Source organism: Equus przewalskii, chromosome 24 (genome assembly GCF_037783145.1).
Source record: "Equus przewalskii isolate Varuska chromosome 24, EquPr2, whole genome shotgun sequence".
Taxonomy (NCBI): Eukaryota; Metazoa; Chordata; class Mammalia; order Perissodactyla; family Equidae; genus Equus; species Equus przewalskii.
The window spans coordinates 12,140,796-12,159,960 of NC_091854.1; the positions used below are offsets into that span (position 1 = coordinate 12,140,796).

The following is a 19,165-nucleotide window of genomic DNA, read 5'->3' on the forward strand; positions in this document are numbered from 1 at the left end:
AAATTACATATGAAGGTCAACAATGCCTCTCAGAGTAAAATCTTACCATTCTAACCTATGAACGCAATTAGGTGTCTAGAGAAGTGGGAGGAGTCTTGAAATTAAGCCTATCATATAGATGAACACGGAGGTTTACCTTTTAGAGCAAACGGGTCCTAGGTGTCTAGAACTTGATTCCCTGAGCTAGGTTTGTGCTTCCACTATTTCAAGGTTAAAATGTAGAGATGAAGCTAACTCTATTAAATTAAAATGGGGGGGGGGGCGTGAATCCTTAACAACCACCACAAAGAGGTGGTTTATCATTTTGCACAATGCTTTGTATTTCTTCTTTACCTTCTCTCTTCTCAGCAACTAGAGGCCATGCCTCTTTAGTTCATCTTTCACAGTCCTCATGCCTGGCACATGTTAATGGATGAGTGGATACACACTTCAGCACAGTATATCCAAATAGATGATTCCTCCCTTTTCTTGCACATTTATCATAGACGATGTCAGCACTTCTTTAGTGCTATGTAACAGGCACTAGGTAAGTACTAAGTAAGTTTACACATATATTATCTCACTTCATTCTCAAACTGTTGATATTAGTGTCATTTCCATTTTACAGAGGAAATTCAGCCATAGGGAGGTTAATTTGTGCAAGAGCAGAGAGCTAGCAAGTGGTGATGCTCCACGAGCCCACATTCTAACCACCATACAAACTGCCTCTTTTCACAGGCAATCTAGAGCTCCCTGAACCTTGTAACTCCATCTTTCAATGACTTTCAGTTGTCCAGCTATGGGAATCTCCTCCAGAGGCAATATGCATGTGGTGCAGGATTGTGGGGAAAAGGAGGCAAGTACTGAATCTTATGGGAATATGAGATCAAATGTCGTCTGAGACCTCAATATTCAAGGTAAAAAGCAAGGTTATCAAGTTTTTCAGAAGAGGGCATGGCATAGTGATCTGACCAAACTGGTCATCTGGCTTTGAATAAACACAGGGCAGAAAGGTGGGAGGAAGGAATAACTAGCCAACGACTTAGGGATTATCTTATCATGAATCCCCAGTCATTGTTTTCAAACCAAAAAAGAATCTAATCAAGAGACTTATTCTCTCTCATAGAATGAAATACATGAAAGGCAAAAAACCCCACAAAAGACAAAAACCCTCTTACATTTTCCTGTTGTTTCCCCTCGCAGGTCTTAAGTGCTAAATATATTATCTAGGAGTCCATTAGACCACAAGTAGGCCCTTGAAATATTTTTAAGCTTTCTTATCTGTTTAGTCTCATGTTGCTAGAAGAAATATAGCAAACCACAAAGAAATTAGTGACCTTATACACTTCTTCCTTGTTTGCTCAACCAGTTATTGCTGACATACAAAAGGGGAAAATTTGCATTTTGAAGTCAATTTTGTTGATGCTGTTATTATTTTTTGTTTTGTTGCAAGGTGCCACACCTGTGCCCTGTGGGAACAAAGGGGAGCCAGGGTGTCCTGAAGACAAGGAAGGCTAACAGGTGGCAGATTCCGTCAGAGAAAGAAAACCAGGGGACAGTGATTTGGAATTTGCATTTTTGTACTTGTTACTACAGAAAGAAACTTCAGGAAGTTCAACCGCTGGTTTAAAAAATAGCTAGTGAAGATAAGAGTACAGTGCAATTATGCAGGTTTAGGCAACAATCACTGCATACTGTTTATTTTTCACATATCCTAAAAACCTGGAATTCTAAAAGGATCAACTAATTTATAACTCTAAGGCGAATGTCCTCTTTTCTTACCGAGTATGGATAGTTTCCTTTCTGTTGACAGAGTGCAAATTGTTTTACTTCAGGTATCCTGAGTTTTATACGTGTACTACTTGGCAGTCCACACTGCTCAAATATGACATGCTGACGCAGCCACTTCTGGAATAAGCAAGTCCAGTCTCCTTTAGAACAACCGGCACCACCCCTCTTTTCTTGTAGGAAATTTGTAAATGGAAACAATAGTAGTATCAGAACCAAGAATATCTACGCTACAGGCACGCAAGCAAGGAGACATTAACAGGCTGCCAGTAAAAAGTAAAACTCAGTGGCATTCAAAAATATTTATAAAAATATCTTCCATAAGGTGACACAAGTAGTATTCTGCAGGGTCAGATGGGCAGGTCAGCTTCCTGACCATATTCGGTTATCGGTCTACCCTGCGCGGGCACTTGGCATCTATCATGTCCAACCTTTACACCAATACTGTTCTCTCCATTTACTAAAGTCACACCGCTACATGCAGGTCCGGTGGACTCTCAAACCCATGCTGTCTGTCCTGCCTCTGTGGGTACAGACCAAATTCCCTATTTAGAAAATTTATCACTGAACTGGTATTTTATTCAACCCAATATCATATAATACAGAAAGAATCAATTACTTGTACAGAACAATGAGCCAGTGGCTGCGAACTGGAAATCTATGTAATTGAGAGTTTCTCCTTTAAGAGTGAAAAAACAATCACTAGAAATGTGATATTCTTAAAGAAACATTATGGACATATCTAAACTATGCAATAAATGTTAATCAGATTAACTTTTCTCTTTCAAACTTCCTTTTTATTCTAGGTTGATAGCCCTTTCCTTATTTCCTTTTTTCTTCTAATTAAGTGTATATCCTAAGCACACCCTGTAAATTCTCCATCCGAAATTTCAACGACGAAGTACAAAGCAAAAAGCAGCAGAGGCATGTCAGTCTGCATGTCACAAATAAGCCAGAAAATCACAACAGACTGATATGATGCACACCTTTCTGGTGGCAGTGATCTCTGCGAGTTCAGTTGATGACACTGAACACTGAGTCCACTTGGAAAATGCCTGTCAGAATCAAGGCTGTGGAAGAAAATATTAAAACAGGACACCAAACCACTTTTCCCCTTCCCACGGAGTGTTTATTTTATAGCTTTTGCATCAGGTAATCAACTGAAACACTTCAACAACAGAAAGCTGGCAGAATGTTAAGGAAAAGGAGTGATTATCTCTCCAACAGATGTGACAAAATGGTTTCAAGTTGGAAACAGTATTGCATAAATGAGTCAACTGAACGGGGGAGAGGGGAGAGAGGAGGGAAGAAAGCAGAGTCAGAGGAAGGAGTGAGCATCTTCCAACATGGATTGGGAGGGAGAAAAGGCACTGTTTAGCTGTGTATATATAAAATAAAAGTCAAAATACACAATCCATGTTTCTCAAAATTACATTCGACGCTGCTTTAGAGATGCTCACATACCTGTCAATAGAAAGCTACAAAAGCTGTCTAAAATTCAGATAGACAGCACCAGTGTGTCTAAATCATAGCTTACCAGTAACGTGTTTGAGAGAGATCATCACACTAGGGTCCTTTTATAAATAGTACTACAAAGATCACAAAGCTGCATGAACTTAAATTATAGGATAAATCTGACTAACTAATCAGCCATTTCCATCTCTAAAATTCCCACTCCAGGAAATCAGAAAGTCAGCTCCGCTCCAGAGGAGCTGAATTGGCAGTGCATTTGAAACAGGGCTGCTTTCCCCTCACAAGGCTGCCTGAACAGCAGTTCAGTTGGCATCATAATGCAACTTTGCAGAGGGTAAATGGATGCAAAAATTTAACAGCAATTGCTCAGCTTCCTCTCAAAGTAAATAGCACTAATTTATGAAAAGGCAAGTTTTCAAATCATAAAGTAGAAGCACCTGGGCCTCTTAAGGACACATTTCATAAAAGGTTACAGTACCGGGTGCTTCTCATAATAAAGGATTCTAGGACCATAGGTGTGTTTCACATTGATCAATGGGAAAACCCAGAGAGATGGTTTACACAGATGTTCTCTATGTAGAATTTGAATATAAATTAAAATACCAGCTATGCATTTGGGAACCAGCCTTTAGTTAAATTCTCTAGTGCCTTTAGAATTTTTATTTCGTTTTATTAGAAAAAGAGAATCATTGTCTACAAACTATTTTCTTTCTAACTATGCAAATACAATGAGCAAATCACCTGCAATATCAAAATACTGTTTGTAAATCACTGATGGCGCTAACAATTTTAGGAATTTCCAGTAGGACACATATTGAGAAAGAGCAACAGTAGATTTCAAATTATAGGCATTAACTGAACTTTAAGAATAGAAAATAATATTTAAAGTTTAAAAGTCAGTACGTTTACGTTCTCTGATTTTCAATAATTTAAACCCAATCATCAGGAATTCAGAAGCACCCAAAATGTTCAAAGTTGCACAAATGTGTATGGATGACAGAAAAGTAATCCCCATGCAATATTTTAAGTGTTGCTATCAGATATATTTAAGTGATACTTTACAGATTAAAGCTGGGTAAAATCAAAATATATCCTCCCATTACATTTTAAAACAGTCACAATAATTTATCAACAGTTGTCGTTTCACAGCAATTAGAAAACAGGAGTTGATACAAGTTGAACAAAAGGTACTTTTTCCTCTTTTAGGAAATAAACATATATAGATATAGATATATACACATACACACATAACATTATCTTTTGAAATTCAAAGTGGTTAATTTGCTTTTGTATTATATAAAAAAAATTTCCCTATGATCAAAATACTGAAAAAGCGCAAAGGCTGAAAAAAGAAAACCACATCTGCCACTTTAAAAAAATACATTATTGTCTCAGTGGTTCTATTTACTTATAAAGTTCAGTATTATAAGAGTCTGCACTGGTCAGACTCCTAGGACTGTACTGGACCAGATGGAATTGAGTCTAACCCTTTCTCAGTCTCCAGGAAGGATACTCCTAACCCACCCTACAAGATGACAGAATAAATGTCCCTATTCTGAACTGTTCAACTGGGAAAGAAAACACGCCCACCTAGAAGCACTCTAAGTCACAAAGGTTTATGAATCTGTGGGAGAGACGGCCTGAATCAGAAAGCAATTCCTGGGATATAAGTTAGGAGCTTTTGGAAGTATATAAACTCTTTTAGGCCACTAGAGTACAGATTCAAACATGATTTCTCCATAAATAATGATTTCTCTTATTACAGGGGCTGGAAACTGCGACCCATGGTCCACATCTGGCAGGTCACCTGTTTTTGCAATAAAATTCTTTTGGAACATAGCCATGCTCATTCATGTATGTACTGTCTAGGGCTGCTTTTGGGCTAAAATGGCAGAGTTGAGTAGTTGTGACAGAGATTGTATGGCCCATAAGGCCTAAAATATTTACTCTTTGGACCTTTACCAAAAAAGTTTCCTGACCCCTTGATCTAGTGCACTGCTGCTGCTCCAGTTACCTAGAAGAGTTAACGAACCTCAGGAAGATGCAGCACGTACTCCAAGAATAACCCGCGTGCTGGGGCCCTCAGCAGATCAGTGTCAAACACCCCACTGCCTTGAAGTGGTGCCTTACTTTTGGGCAAGGAAACAATTTGTATATAGTTCAACAAATAACTGTAAAAGTTAATAAGTACAAAAAAGAAAGAAAGCCAAATAAGAAAAGTATGCCTGTTGATGTTCTCTTAGTATTTTCCTGTTATTGGGGGGAAAGGGTGTTAAAATGATTCTTTCTGTCAACTTCCTTTAGCCTTTCTTTAAACTTATTTATAAATGTTTTTTGATAACTACTGCTCCGTCCTCGCCTCCCTCACCATTAATAACTTTTAAAGCAACCTGCCTGAAATGCTTACATAGTTTGGTGAGGCCTCGTTCAGGAATATTTATTTAAACTAAACATATTGAAGATTATTCTTTGAGAAAATGTTTCCAAAATATCTCTGTTAATCTAAGAAGAGGAAGAAGGTAAAGAGAGTACAGGCAAATTAAACTCTGCAAAATATACCTTAAAAACCAGAGGTATAAAATAGCTACCATTTCTGAATGGTAATGTAAAATAAAAACAGAAAAATCTTCTGAATTTGAAGAGCAAATTTTCCTCTGCCCTGAGTCAGCTAATGGAGTCGTTTTCAAACAGGGGACCTCCTGAACTCAAGCAGCTGCTCATGAATCTTTAAGAGCTCACAGATGTTTCATATTTCAATAGTTGTTGAAACAGGGAAGATAAAACACTGAGAAGATATTTATCAAACACTAATTTATATCAAGATTAACTTTTTTTTCCAAGTAGTTTATAAGTGGACTTTTCTCTTTCTTTGCTAAAAAATGAATGGTATGAAACTATATGTTAAAGATGTTCCCATAATACCTTACATTTATATAGCGCATAAGTTTTCAAAGTGCTTTCATATGCCATCTCATTTAATCCTCACAACACCCCTGTGAGGTAGGTACAGCAGGTATTATTATCCTCATCTCAAGATGAGGACATTGAGGCAAAGAGAGGTTAAGTGACTTGCCCAAGGTCACACAGCCAGGTGGCAGAGCCAGGACCAGAAATCAAGTTTTCTGATTCCTTGTCCAGTACTCTTTCCACTGTAACTACTGCCCCTAATTATGAATAATGTACTGTGTATCAAAATTGAAAGGTTACTGAAGTTCATTTCAGTGATGTCTTAACAGTAAAGTTAAATGAGAAATACAAGAACAGTAGGTCTGATGGTTTTACTCAACATAATAAAAATGGTGCAAAACCACTTTTCTCTAATTACTCATAACCTTTTGGTCCAAATACATAAAATATGCAATATTTACAGCATTTTCCTTTTTTTTGTAAATGCAATGCTTTAAAACACATTATAAAGCACCTTAGTAAAAATAGTCTACAAGTAAAAGTACAGAAGAAGTAGGAAAATCCTACCCATCCCACAGCTCACTAATGGAGTTATAATATGGAGTCACTGATATCTCAGTTTACAGTTTTACGAATAACCCATGGAGAAACAAACATGAAACTTACTTTTTTGATATTAATGTGTGGAAGCTTTAACTAAAACTTCAGGCAATGTCAACATTCTTTGAAGTATCTCCTCAATCTTAGATCATGGGGAGACAGGAATGAGAAATACTGCTTTGACTCTTTTTACAGTATTAGTAATGGTTTAAATTGGTTTTTAACACTAATGATTATTTTTTTAGGGAAAATTAAAATGACCTACATAAATATGGGCAATTCCAGCTACTGCAGAGACATTTTTTAGCAAACATGGTCAAACGTCCCAATAAATTTCATGAGACGTGACTCACAAAAACAAAGCGCACACTGCCAAACAGTTCATAACACTACTCAGCGGAGGCCTGTGACCCAGCCCTCCAGGTGAACGTGGAAGTGACAGACGGATGCATCTTCGTTCACGGTTAGTGGAAAAAATGCTTTATCAAAAACAGAATGTCAGAACTTTTTCTAAAATTGTGTTTAGCTTTCAATTAGACCTGCTAGGTGTTTGTTTTAGGTGATGTGTAGGTTTTTTCCCAGGCAGGAGGTCATAACTCCCACCAAACTTTAACCAGAAAAAAAAAAAAAGGCCGAAACTTAAACTTCTGAGCCCACTGCCATACCAGCCAGCATCTACTTCCTCGACGTTACTGTTTCCTAACTCGGCGCAACGCAAACTGTCTTTACACCTCTCAGCAATGCAGGCTGTGGAGCTGAGAAACAGGTGAAGACAGGGTCAATGTCTTAGTTCAAGAATCTAACAGTCACACCTGGTACTCAGTTCGATTTAGGGTAAATTTTTTCATAGAAAAAGTTTTGTGCGAGGATGTAGAGGTCTCCATCTTTTTCCCGGACGGCGTGGGCTCTGATGAACTGGAACTGCTCCAGCGCAAATTCATAGAACTCATTCTCCATTTTCCAAATGTCAGATTGCTGGAGTTTTGCAATGGTTTGTTTAGTGGGCAGTTTCTTCTCTGTGGTTTTCCTAAGATGCGATTTCTTTCCTACTTACAAAGGAAAAAAAGAAAAGGTAAATAATTCTGTGGATACACAAAAGATCAATGCCTCTTTGTTGGAAGAGATGGTTTAAGGTAATTGAAGGACAGGGAACACAATTGTTTTGTATTAATATCATTCAGGCAAAAATGGTGACCTAATCATACTAGAACTGTGACTTACTCTATTATAATGTAAATCTTTAACCTGTTAAAGACTTAATGAGATGTCAAACAGTAAAGTAAAGGGTAAGTGTAAGCCAGTGCCACTGAACAAGTGTAAGTGGTCACCTTACATGCTGTATTCTCAACTACTCAGTGGTTTGACTAGTTTATTTTTTAAAATATGATAAAATACCTATTTTCAAACTTATTAATTTTTTATAACCTATATTCTCTATAATTATATGTTAGAAGCTAGAGCATATGCATACCCAATGAAAAGAGTTCCTATGATTGCATCTTATCAAAGAACAGCAAAAAAAATCTACAAAAACCCTAGAATTAGATTGCACAGTCACTACATACAGTCTTACATACCTGAAAGTGACTGTGCTATTGAATATCACACATTTCTAAGGCTCGTTCTGTAGTTTGTATCTTTTCACTATTCTTCCAATGCCTTCTAATTATCATCTAATGCATGTTTATTAATCCACAAAATATTTAATGATCACCATCTGTGTGTCCGACACTGCTTGGTATTGAAAATGGTGAGGAGAAACAGACAATATACCTGCCTTTTTGGAGTTATTTCTTACGCTTTACTCAAGAAACTTCAAATCACATATATTTTTCAAGTCGCAAACAAAATTAAGGACAGCTTTAAAAAGAAACCTGTCCTTGGTATACCTGTCCGGTAGAGCTCTGTGGCACCCCTGAAGAAGCGGGGCAACGCCGCCTCCAACAGCATGATGAAATCTTCCAGCTCTTCAGTAACTCCCACCAGAAAGTACTCATTAATTAGGTTATACTTGGCTTGATCCATAGCCCACCTGCTCCCCACATTCCTAAAACCAAAGGAAAGGAATTAAAAACCTGGTTGCAAAATCTGCTAAGTATCTTTAATGGCTTTGACAGTATATATTATGGAGAAAATAGATAAATCATGTCCATCCAAAGCCTTAATGCCCTTTTATTGATGTCATTTGGGAGGCACCCATTTTTAATCTCCTTTGCCTCTCTCCCTAGTTTCTGCTTAACTATGCACTGCTAATTCAGACTTTCCTAGAGGACACTTAATATAAACAAAGTTTAGTTTGAAGGCAATTAAAAAATGTATATTGTATATATATTGTATATAATGTATATGTGTATATATATACATATATATATACCATATATATATATGTATATATATACCACATATTCCTCCCACCTGACTTAGTGCAAGTATATTTAATTTTTTTTAACTACTCTAAACTACGTTTTTAAGAGCTCTCTCTCTAGTAAGGAAGGTCTAAGCAATTTGTGTTTAGTGCTTATCTTAATTTGTGAGTTTAGGTTTTTCTGAAGTTTCTAAGGAATGGAAATAAGAAGTGGCTCTGCTAAGAATCTTACATTTTTATTTTTTACATTGCCAGCTAATGGCTATTTATAATAGAGATTTGGCCCTAAATAAACTCTACTTTCTGGTTCTTTTTAGCCCTGACATTCCCTAATCCTAATTCCAGCTCTCCTTTAAGCACTGGGATATTGAGCTGTTGACTTCACCTTTCTCACTGTGTTTTTCAGCCGTTAAAAAGCTGGGGTGGGGGGAAGGGGGATGAATTAGTTGATTTCTAAGGTCCCTCCCAGTTCTATGAATCTATGAAATATACTAAAGATGTTCAATTAAAATCTCCTCAATAATGCCCAAGAGAACAATACTCTTTTTTGTTCTAAGGCGAGAGTTGGTAAACGTTTTCTATAAAGGGGCAGAGTAAATATCTTAGGCTTCGCAGGCCATACGGTCTTGGTCACAATTACTTAACTCTGTCTTGCAGTGTGAAAACAGCCATAGCCAGTAAGTAAACAAATGGATATGGCTGTGTTCCAATAAAACTTCACTTATAAAAACAGGTGATGGGCCAAATTTGGTCTTCAGGCTGTAATTTGCCAATCCCTGTTCTAAGAAAATGACTAAAAATTGAGAAGACATTCTTCCTATGCTAATTCTTCTTATCCTATTATTACGCTTTGATATAATCTATTGAGTAGTACTTTAAGGTTCACAGTAACAAAATAATATGTCTCAACGAAAAAAAGAACAGAAAACATTCCTTGAATTTTTCATTATAGTTTTAAGGAAAATACTAACTTTGAATGTGTTCCTGTTTTTCTCTAATTTTCCTATTAAAATGATTGATTAGAACAAATAAATACATACCATTATTTTTAAAAACTGAAAACTTAGCACATTCTGAGGAAATAAACTCTTTATTAAAGGTAAAATATCTTTATTTCCTACCTCATGTTTATTAGCAGACTAAACCACATCCATAACCTTGGCTTCTCTCAAAGTCGAAATCAGTTTAACAGTAAAACCAGGTGAGTAATTTACCCCCTAAGCCTTTTCTTGATCTAACGTGAAGAGGCTAAAACAGTAAGCTAGGGAGAAAATGAGGTTTCTGAAATGACCCCTGACCTCTAATTAAGAGCTCTGCTGGAATATAGCAAGACATGTACCACCAAAAACAAACAAAAAATTCAAAAACCAGCATTTGAGAAAATATTGCATGGATATTATATACGAAGAATCTTTTTAATGTACTTAAAGGTAATCAGAAAACTAGATATTAATTACACGTTCTTTTTTAGTCTGGTCTGTCATAATTTCCTTACACCTGGCCCCTGACTAACACATTCACACTTGTGAAATACAAGTTATCGAGATAAAGAAGATGATCAATTTAAGCTAAGTTGATCTCCCTACCAGCATTCCGAGCTGTGGCCACAGAAGAATGGGATTTGAAGCCAGAGCTTCTCTGGAGCACAGTCTGAGCCGCCCTCAGCGACACATTCATCAAAGGTCTGGAAGCAAGAAAAAGAGCACATGTGAGCCATAAACCCAAGTCTCACTTATCAAATGTCTTAATGCAGGAGGTTACTAAATAAATGGGTGGCAAGGGTGGGACAAGACAATGAATGAAAGGGACAGGCGGGTTACATACTTGAGATACTGAGGAAGGTTCACCATGGATTCTTCTCATGTCTTTGTTTTATGCCAATGTTTATAAGATTTCTTTCGCTACACGAATGGAAACCCCTCCAGATAATTATCTGTCCTTGAACATAAGTATTGGTTTATGTTGAATTTGTGTATTTATATTTTCTATCCCCTTACCAAAGGAAATTAAATAAAACAAGGCTAAAGATACTCTTTTACAGGGCTGGCCCCATGGCTCAGTGGTTAAGTTCGCGCGCTCAGCTTTGGCGGCCCAGGGTTTCGCCGGTTCGGTTCCTGGGCACCGAGATAGCACCGCTCATCAAGCCACGCTGAGGCAGCGTCCCATATACCACAACTAGAAGGATGAGCAACTAAAATATACAACTATGTGCTGGGGGACTTTGGGAAGAAGGAAAAATAAAATCTTAAAAAAAAAAAAAAAGGTACTCTTTTGTGAAATAATCATTTAAAAAGAATATAAAGTAGGACTACACTTAAATCTCTTTCTCTTTACCTCATTAAAACAAGCAAAAAATCAGGTAGAAAGCAGAAAGGACCTCAGATACTTGTGACCTGCATGCCCTCCTCTCCAAGTGCATCGGACTGAATTAATTAACAGGGAAAGAGACTCAGGTTACAAATCTCAAATTAATCAACTTTACTTCCTTGAGGGCTGTCTGTGTGTCACGGGCATTTTAGCAGCAGGCATTATCTATTGAAATGGTAAAGAGAGAGACCAGGAACAACCTTGGGCGCTCTGGTTCTGGCAGTGAGCCATCTAGTCCTGAGGGAAGGCTTCCAAGTTTCTAGAACCAGGTTTAACCCGATTTTAAGTAAGTCTTTAAAGCCTTCAAATCTCACTTTCTGATGTATAAAATTAGATAAACTCAACAGCCCTGTCAACCAAAAATCTATGACAACGGGGCCAAAAAAACCCTTAGACCTAGAACAGGTGGAGCCGTAGTGGAATTATTCTCTTTATTCTGGCCACATTCAAGAGGCAACAGCAAACTGCAGCCCACAATTCACTTGCCCATTTTGTTTACAGATAACCTTCACCATAATACAGTGAAAAGACCTATGGATCTTGAATTCTGAACCCTGAATCCTGAACCTGGAAATGTTAAGTTTTGTGTTTGTTTTCTTATTTAAAAAAGAACATAATCTTACTTTGAGGAAGAAATAAAATCATGGATGTGAAAGCATCTACCATAATGACTGGTTCGTCGTAGGCAGTCAGTAAATGGACGTGTGTGTCTGTGTCTCCCCCCTGCTCCTCTCTAATAGTCAAATACAAAGTTTTGCTGGTTCTTGTTCTTCTTGACCACCATAGCACGTGGCCCCACTGACCACTCTCTCCTTTCTGAAAATCTCTTGGTCTCTCTGCCACTGATAGATTGTTAGCTTTTTCTTCCAACACTCCCCTTTCTGGCTTTTGTTTGTTCTCTGTACCTTTCTGAATGCAACATCATTATCTTCTTTGAAGGCATGTTTTGTTCCTTCTACTAAGTATGGAAATTCATCTCAGTTATCTTCTCTTTGCCTACTCCCTCCCTTCCTTAGCTTATTCACATTTCCTTGGCTTCATTTATAATTTCTAGGCAAGACTTCCAAATTTGTACCCCCATATCCATCACTTCCGGTCTATTTTCTAATATCTCGTGTGCATTTTCATTTGAATTTCGAGTTTAGCTAATATTCAATATTTCTGGCAAAAGGATTACATTGCCCCTTGTAATTCAGACTCAAGGTCTCAGAACATTTCTTAATCTTTCTTCTCCCTCACCTAACATCTTTGAGGTAATGTCTTTCCAATCCTCCTTTTCTTTTTCAATCTTACTTCCATCAGGATCTCACAATGTCGTGTCTCAATTCTTAGAATCACTTCCTAAGTGGGCTCCCCTCCCTCCCTTCCTTCCAGTCTGCTCTGTACAGTTACCAGATTAGTCTAAGTAGTCACTTCTAACATCCTCTACTCAGAAACTTTCAATGGCTTCCACTATCTTTAAAAAAAAATTCCAAACTCTTTATTCTGGCCTTAAGGAATGCTTCATACTCTGACCTCAGTGTGCTAGTCGAGCTTTATCTCTATTTGTAACTTCCGTCTTTACCACATTAACTTGTTTTGTAGTTTCTTTAGCATGTCATATGTACCTCCCAATCCAAATACCTTTGATGACTACATTTTCTTCCTCTGATACTGCCTTCCCTCTCCCAAGCTAGTTTACATGAAGACTGTCTTTCCAATGACTACTCTGGCCTAAAGTCACTCTTATTTTCCTTGAACTTGTATAAATTAATTATATACTGCCTCATACTAGCCAGCTCTGAGGATCCAGGTATGTATATCTATATATACATCCTTATCTCAAGTACTTGCTTCATGTACTTTTTTTTTTCATTACAGTGAAAACTTCTTGGAGGAATCATGCAGTATGTGTTTGTGCCCTCCATAACCCACAATATATTGCTATTCAAATTGTTTGCACAATCGATATTTGTAAATGGCTGGAAAGACTGCATTTTGGGGATTTACATGAGTATTAAAGGCACAGTTATAGTGGAGATGAAGATAGGGCAGTAACATTTTTTCATGAAGCATTTTGACAATCTCTTAGAGTTCTCTCAAATTCTCTTAGGATCTCTCTCTACACATACACACACACAGGCACACATACATACACACATACAAATAAATAAAGAAAATAACTTTAAGTGAAAAGACCTCAGTGTATACTTAAGACTTCATATACCCCATTTCAACGGCTATTACATTATTTCTGAATTTTAGTAGATGGTCTGACTTAGATTTGCTGGCCTAAGTCACTTTCTAAAAAGTACTTTTATTATCATTTATGCTAATTTGTAGCTCATAAAATAAAACAAGCTATGTATTTATCTATCTCTACCATGTCCCAATTTCCAAGAAAGCTTTGGCTTGATGAACCAAGTGATGATATAGCAGAAGGTTTCTGATTCCATGTCCTTCCGATTTCAGACAGGCCCTAGATCATAGTATGGTGACTCTGAAGCTCAGAGGTGCTTCCTTATACCTCTGTCTGATTAGAGTACCAGACAGAAAAGGAATGAATTGCCGAGGTAGACTGTGGGTGAACTCACAATCTCTATCACGGTTTGTGTGTGCGTGTGTGTAAGAGTCAAAGACATTAAAAAGATTTTGCTTAAATATAAGAAACTAGGATATTAAAAGAGGCTGCGGTGTTAAATGTTTCCATAGAGTTACTATGTGAACAACTTTGGGAATTTAAATATCTACCATTGGAATTAAAACTGATCAGTGAATAAGCAAGCAGGATAGCTATTTTAAACCAAATTCTCTAGTTAGCCAACTCCTATTTCCTGTGCTCTTGAAGCATTTTAGTATTTCAAGGACGGAAAATCTGTAGATAATCTCCAGGTCAATTTCTGGCCAGCAGTTTTAGTTCTGCTGGCCCATCCTGGCAGTCTCAGGGTTACCTCCAGAATCCACTCTTTCCTTCTGCCACAGTCACAGAGGTTAGCTCCCTACAGTTAGGTAGGGCCATGTGACTAAGTTTTTGCCAGTGGACTGGAGGCAGAAGCGATGTGAGCAAGTTCTGGGTCGTTTGGTTAGAACAAAATTGCTTGCCCTCTACTTCTCTTCCTCCCAGAGGCTGGAAGGCAGATGTAGTGGTGACCCAAATTCAATCAAGCACATAAGGACAACCCCCTGAAGAGGAGGAGAGTAACAGTGTGGAAGGAACCTAGGTCTCTGAATGATAGTGTAGAGCAAAGTGGCTCCAAGAGCCTGGGTGCCTCCACTGCAGGCTCTTGTGTATGACAGAAATAATCTTATTCAAACTATTTGAGTTTCTTTGTTTTAGAAGCTTAGCATCTACTCTAACTAATTCACCTACCAAATGTTTTACTAGACAATCTAAGAAGTGGAAAAATAGTTTGGGTTTTGCTTCCTTTATGATTCCTTCTAATCATTTGGGGGAGGTGTTTCATTCCTATCAACTAAAAGACACAACCTAAAGATGGCCAGTAGCAAGGAAGATGTGGAGAAAAAACCCCAAAGCTATAATAAATAATTAGTGAACGTATATGAGTGTGCCAGATCTTAGCATAGAACAGAAATTCCCTCATTTCTCTATGAATATTTGATGAATACAGTAAACCAAGTATTTCCTAGAGAGAGACAACCAAATCCAGACAACTCAACACCATCTTTACTGCGTACAACCTGATGAACCGATCCACTGAGATCTTAGGGTGAGGTGCTGCCATGACTCCGGCAGTAACATCAGCACTCGGGCTTCTCTACTCACATCACAGAAGACTGTCACTCAAAGGCCTGGTCACCAAGACTGTCCTGCTTACTTGCTAACTTCTATTAGCCTTTTCCTAAATATTTTGGTCACATTTCAAAATAGAATTTTCTATAAATAAATATTTTTCTCTTGTAAAACAAACAAATGAAATAAAAACACTCCAGATTCTCTTCCTCTCCCACAAAACCCAGCTACCAGTACACCACAGAAATAAAAAGTTTTGATCAGCTTTTTCACTTAAAAACCATCTATGCTAAGAAAGAGCAATTCTTTGTGAACTAGATACAAATGTTTTTAAAAGCATGAAATATAAAAATACTCTTTAGACCAGTTAGATTATTAGTTTAGACATCTAACTCCTAAAACTGAAGGTTAAAAAATTAAACAAAATTTGACACTTGATAGTGATGGCAATTACATTTACATTCAAAATCTTACTGCAAATGATCTTGCTTCATATTTTATACAGAAAACTGAAGCAAAGAGTGAGCGCCCTCGATTTCCTGCTCAGATAACAGCTCATCTGTGTGCGTAGCCCCCACTGCCACCCTTGTCTCTAAAGACGTATTTCCGTCTATCTTTGAATACCATTCTCACCCCTCTAACAGTCTAAGACTCTGCTCCATCAATTTCTCTCCAGTTTCTTCTATCACCACCCCTTGCTCTCTTCAGATATATCAATATGCCCAAGTGTCTGTCATCTTAAACATTTCCTGATTTTTTTTGTTCCTTTCAAAGTCAAACTTCTATCTCAAGAGTAGTCCTTCCTCTCGGTCTTAATTTCATCTCTCAGTTACTCCCAAACCCTTTGGATTAAAACTCCTTTCTCTGACATCCCTAATGATCTCCCCATTGACAAATCTAAGGGACAGTGTTCAATCCTCAATTCACTAACCTCTTTGCAATTGAAGTTATTTTCCCATCCATTTCAAGGACTCACCAGGTTTGTCTTCTGACTCTCTGACCTCAGTCTCCTTGGCACGCTCCTCTTTCTCTGCCTGCTCCTTAACTGCTGGCATTCGCCATAGCAACATACTTGCACCCCTTTTTCTTCTTTTTCATTCAGTTCTGTTTTCATACACTACATGTCTTTCAAGTGCAATTTCTTTCAATCCCCTGTTTCAACTCCCACCTAATGTTGATGACTCCCAAATCTAAGATTTAGTTTAGACTTATTGCTTGGGGTACAAATATAATTTTTAGTGGATATCTCTACCTGCTTAGACACAACTAAAAATAATGTCCAATTTGAACTCCTCATCTCTTTCTTCAACTCCATTACAACTGATTCTTCCTTCTGTTTTGTCTTTTTTGATGAAAGGAACCACCTATGGTCCAATCAGAAACCTGGGAAGAAGACAAGTCAAGGCTAACTCTGGGTTGTGCACCTTTTACTGAGATAGAGAAAACTGGTCTAACAAAACGTTACCTAACCTTTAAATATGTCAACTGCAAAGCTATTATGTTATATTGCTTTCCTGCGGTAGTTTTTATATATAAAATACTTTCTAAGCAAACAATAAGTTGTCAAATGCCTTTGTAAGACAGAATAGTAAAATTCATGTTCCATAAGCAAACGAGGTCAGAGGATTGTAAATTGTTGAGGACTATGGAGGCAACATTTTGTAAGCCAATGGTAAGATCAGTAGTACTAAGTATGTATTTCCTCTAACTCCATTACTATCTTTTATAACTTAATACATATTTTTAGGTAGAATATTCTACCTAATATTGGGGGTGGGAAGTGTGATCTCTGGGGCCAGAGAGTACTTCCTTAACAACATAAACTGATTCTCCTCTAGATTGTTATTCAGAACACATAACTACTTACTCTTTCCATAAGTATAACCCCCTTGGTGTTCTGCTAATAAAACAACAATTAACAAAAAATGTCTAATAATTTATAGGGCAGTACAAAGCTGAAGTCATATAGAATATTACATATTTACAAACTGTGAGTGATGAGAATTATAGGTGCAGTTAATATTATTTGGAAGCCATAAGAAGGCCTATGCTGAAAGGCTGAGAGACAAACTATGGCTATTCAAACTTGGGTATTTGGTAGATATTTTCTCAAAGTGAACAAAGTGTGCCTGTCACTTGAAAGAAAACAACTGACAGTGTTAGCAGCCCAGTGATTCTCAACTGGAGCTGTTTGACCCTCAGGTGACATCTGGCAATGTTTGGAGACATCTTTGGTCCTCACAACTAGGGGGTGTGGAGGGGATGCTACTAGGTAGAGGCCAGAGATGCTGGTAAACATCCTACAACTATAGGCAGCCCCCTACAACAAGGAATTATCTGGCCTGCAACAACAATAGTATTAAAGTTGAGAAATCCTGTGATAAAAGTTAAGCTTTCAAGCAAAAAAATAAAATTTTGTAAAACTTGATCTGCCACCATAAGCTTGACAGTTTCCCAATATTTAAAGACTTTTCTGATAAAATCAGTGGTGATATCAATGAATGTGAAATTTTGACATTACATAATGAAATGTGTCAACATTTGGAAGATCCACATAACTCTGTGAACTAACATATTCCAAATGACCAATGCAGGATGTTATGAAATTATGCTTGGTTAAAAAATCCATTCAAAGTGTAAAATATATCAACATGTTAATGTAGCAGACCACAAAAAGCTCACTGCTATGGTTTCAGATTCTATACTGCAACAACTTTAAGAAACTACAGTTTGTCAAGTTTTAGTGTAGTATTAAAGAAGAATATTCACGATTATCTGAAAAGGCTATTAAAATCCTCCCTTTTCCAATTACATATCTGTGTAAAGCTGGATTTTCTTTATATACTTCAACAAAAAGAACATATTGAACAGACTAATTTAGCAGCTGATATGAAAATCCAGCTGCCTATATTAAATTAGATATTTTAAAAGCTTGCAAAAATGTAAAATGCCACTTTTTTTTGGAAAATGGTTACCTCCATAAAAAATGTTATTTACATTACCATATGATGGGTTTCCTGTTATTTTTAAATTAATTAATATTTTAAAAATTTCTCAGTGGATTGGTACATTTACTGATTGGTAAATATCAGTAGATATAACCCACATAAACAAAAACTCTTAGGAGTTCCCAACAATTTGTAAGACTTAAAAGGAGTTCTGAGGGGCCAGCCGGGTGGCATAGTGGTTGAGTTCAGTGCACTCTGCTTCAGTGGCCCAGGTTCGTGGGTTTGGATCCCAGGCGTGGATTTACACCACTCATTAAGCCATGCTGTGGCGGCATCCCACATACAAAATAAAGGAAGACTGGTACGGATGTTAGCTCAGAGCTACTGTTCCTCATCCCCCAAAAAAGGAGTTCTGAGACTAAAACCCTTGAGAACTACTGATTTAAAGTTTTTCAATGCTGACCTCTGGATTATTCACTATCTCTATTTTCCAGGTACTGGGCAAAGATTAAATCAAGTAAAATTCTAGAAAGCTACCATAGGTGTACATATGCCTGAAATGTGTCTGAAATTATTGTTTGACAGTGTAACCAGAAAGCAGTTCAGTACTACAGTTTAAAACGTAATAGTTGCCATGAGTGCCAAGCTGTTATCTAATATGTTTCAAAGTATCACTTGAGGTGCAAATAATATACAATTTCATGGAAATGAAGCCATTGCAAGGTATTTCCTACAACATCATAGCCAGCTTTTAATCCCCATTATCTTCAAATACCCTGCCATTTTCAAAAATGTTACATGCCATGCAGTCTTATCAACTTTACAGATAAAAGTTCATTAATGAAAATTCATGCCAGTTAAAGGTATTAAGGAGTTTTGCAATAAAACAGCATCATTTAACTCTTTAAGTCCCAGAATGTTACCAACATTTGTGTCATGAAAAACAAGTCAAATTATTAAAAATGTGTATGTTTCAAGACTGAAAAGGTCCATTTTGTCTATCACAAA

General features: G+C 37.2%; 1 protein-coding gene across 7 annotated transcripts in view; it reads right to left on the bottom strand.

Moving 5' to 3' along the window:
- Positions 1-2,871: 2,871 nt before the first annotated feature.
- HS2ST1 (heparan sulfate 2-O-sulfotransferase 1) overlaps positions 2,872-19,165 on the bottom strand; it is a 168,609-nt gene continuing 152,315 nt past the window's right edge. For 4 of the 7 annotated variants that reach the window (XM_070592164.1, XM_008529632.2, XM_070592165.1 and 1 more), the window contains exons 5-7: positions 10,699-10,796; positions 8,637-8,794; positions 2,872-7,793 (exon numbers count right to left, since the gene is read on the bottom strand). In XM_070592164.1, coding sequence (XP_070448265.1) covers positions 7,567-7,793; positions 8,637-8,794; positions 10,699-10,796 — 483 coding nt within the window. In that variant the 3' untranslated portion in view covers positions 2,872-7,566. Of the gene's footprint in view, positions 7,797-8,636; positions 8,795-10,698; positions 10,797-19,165 lie in introns of all 7 variants that reach the window. The other 3 variants (XM_008529625.2, XM_008529644.2, XM_070592162.1) reach the window with 1 other exon arrangement.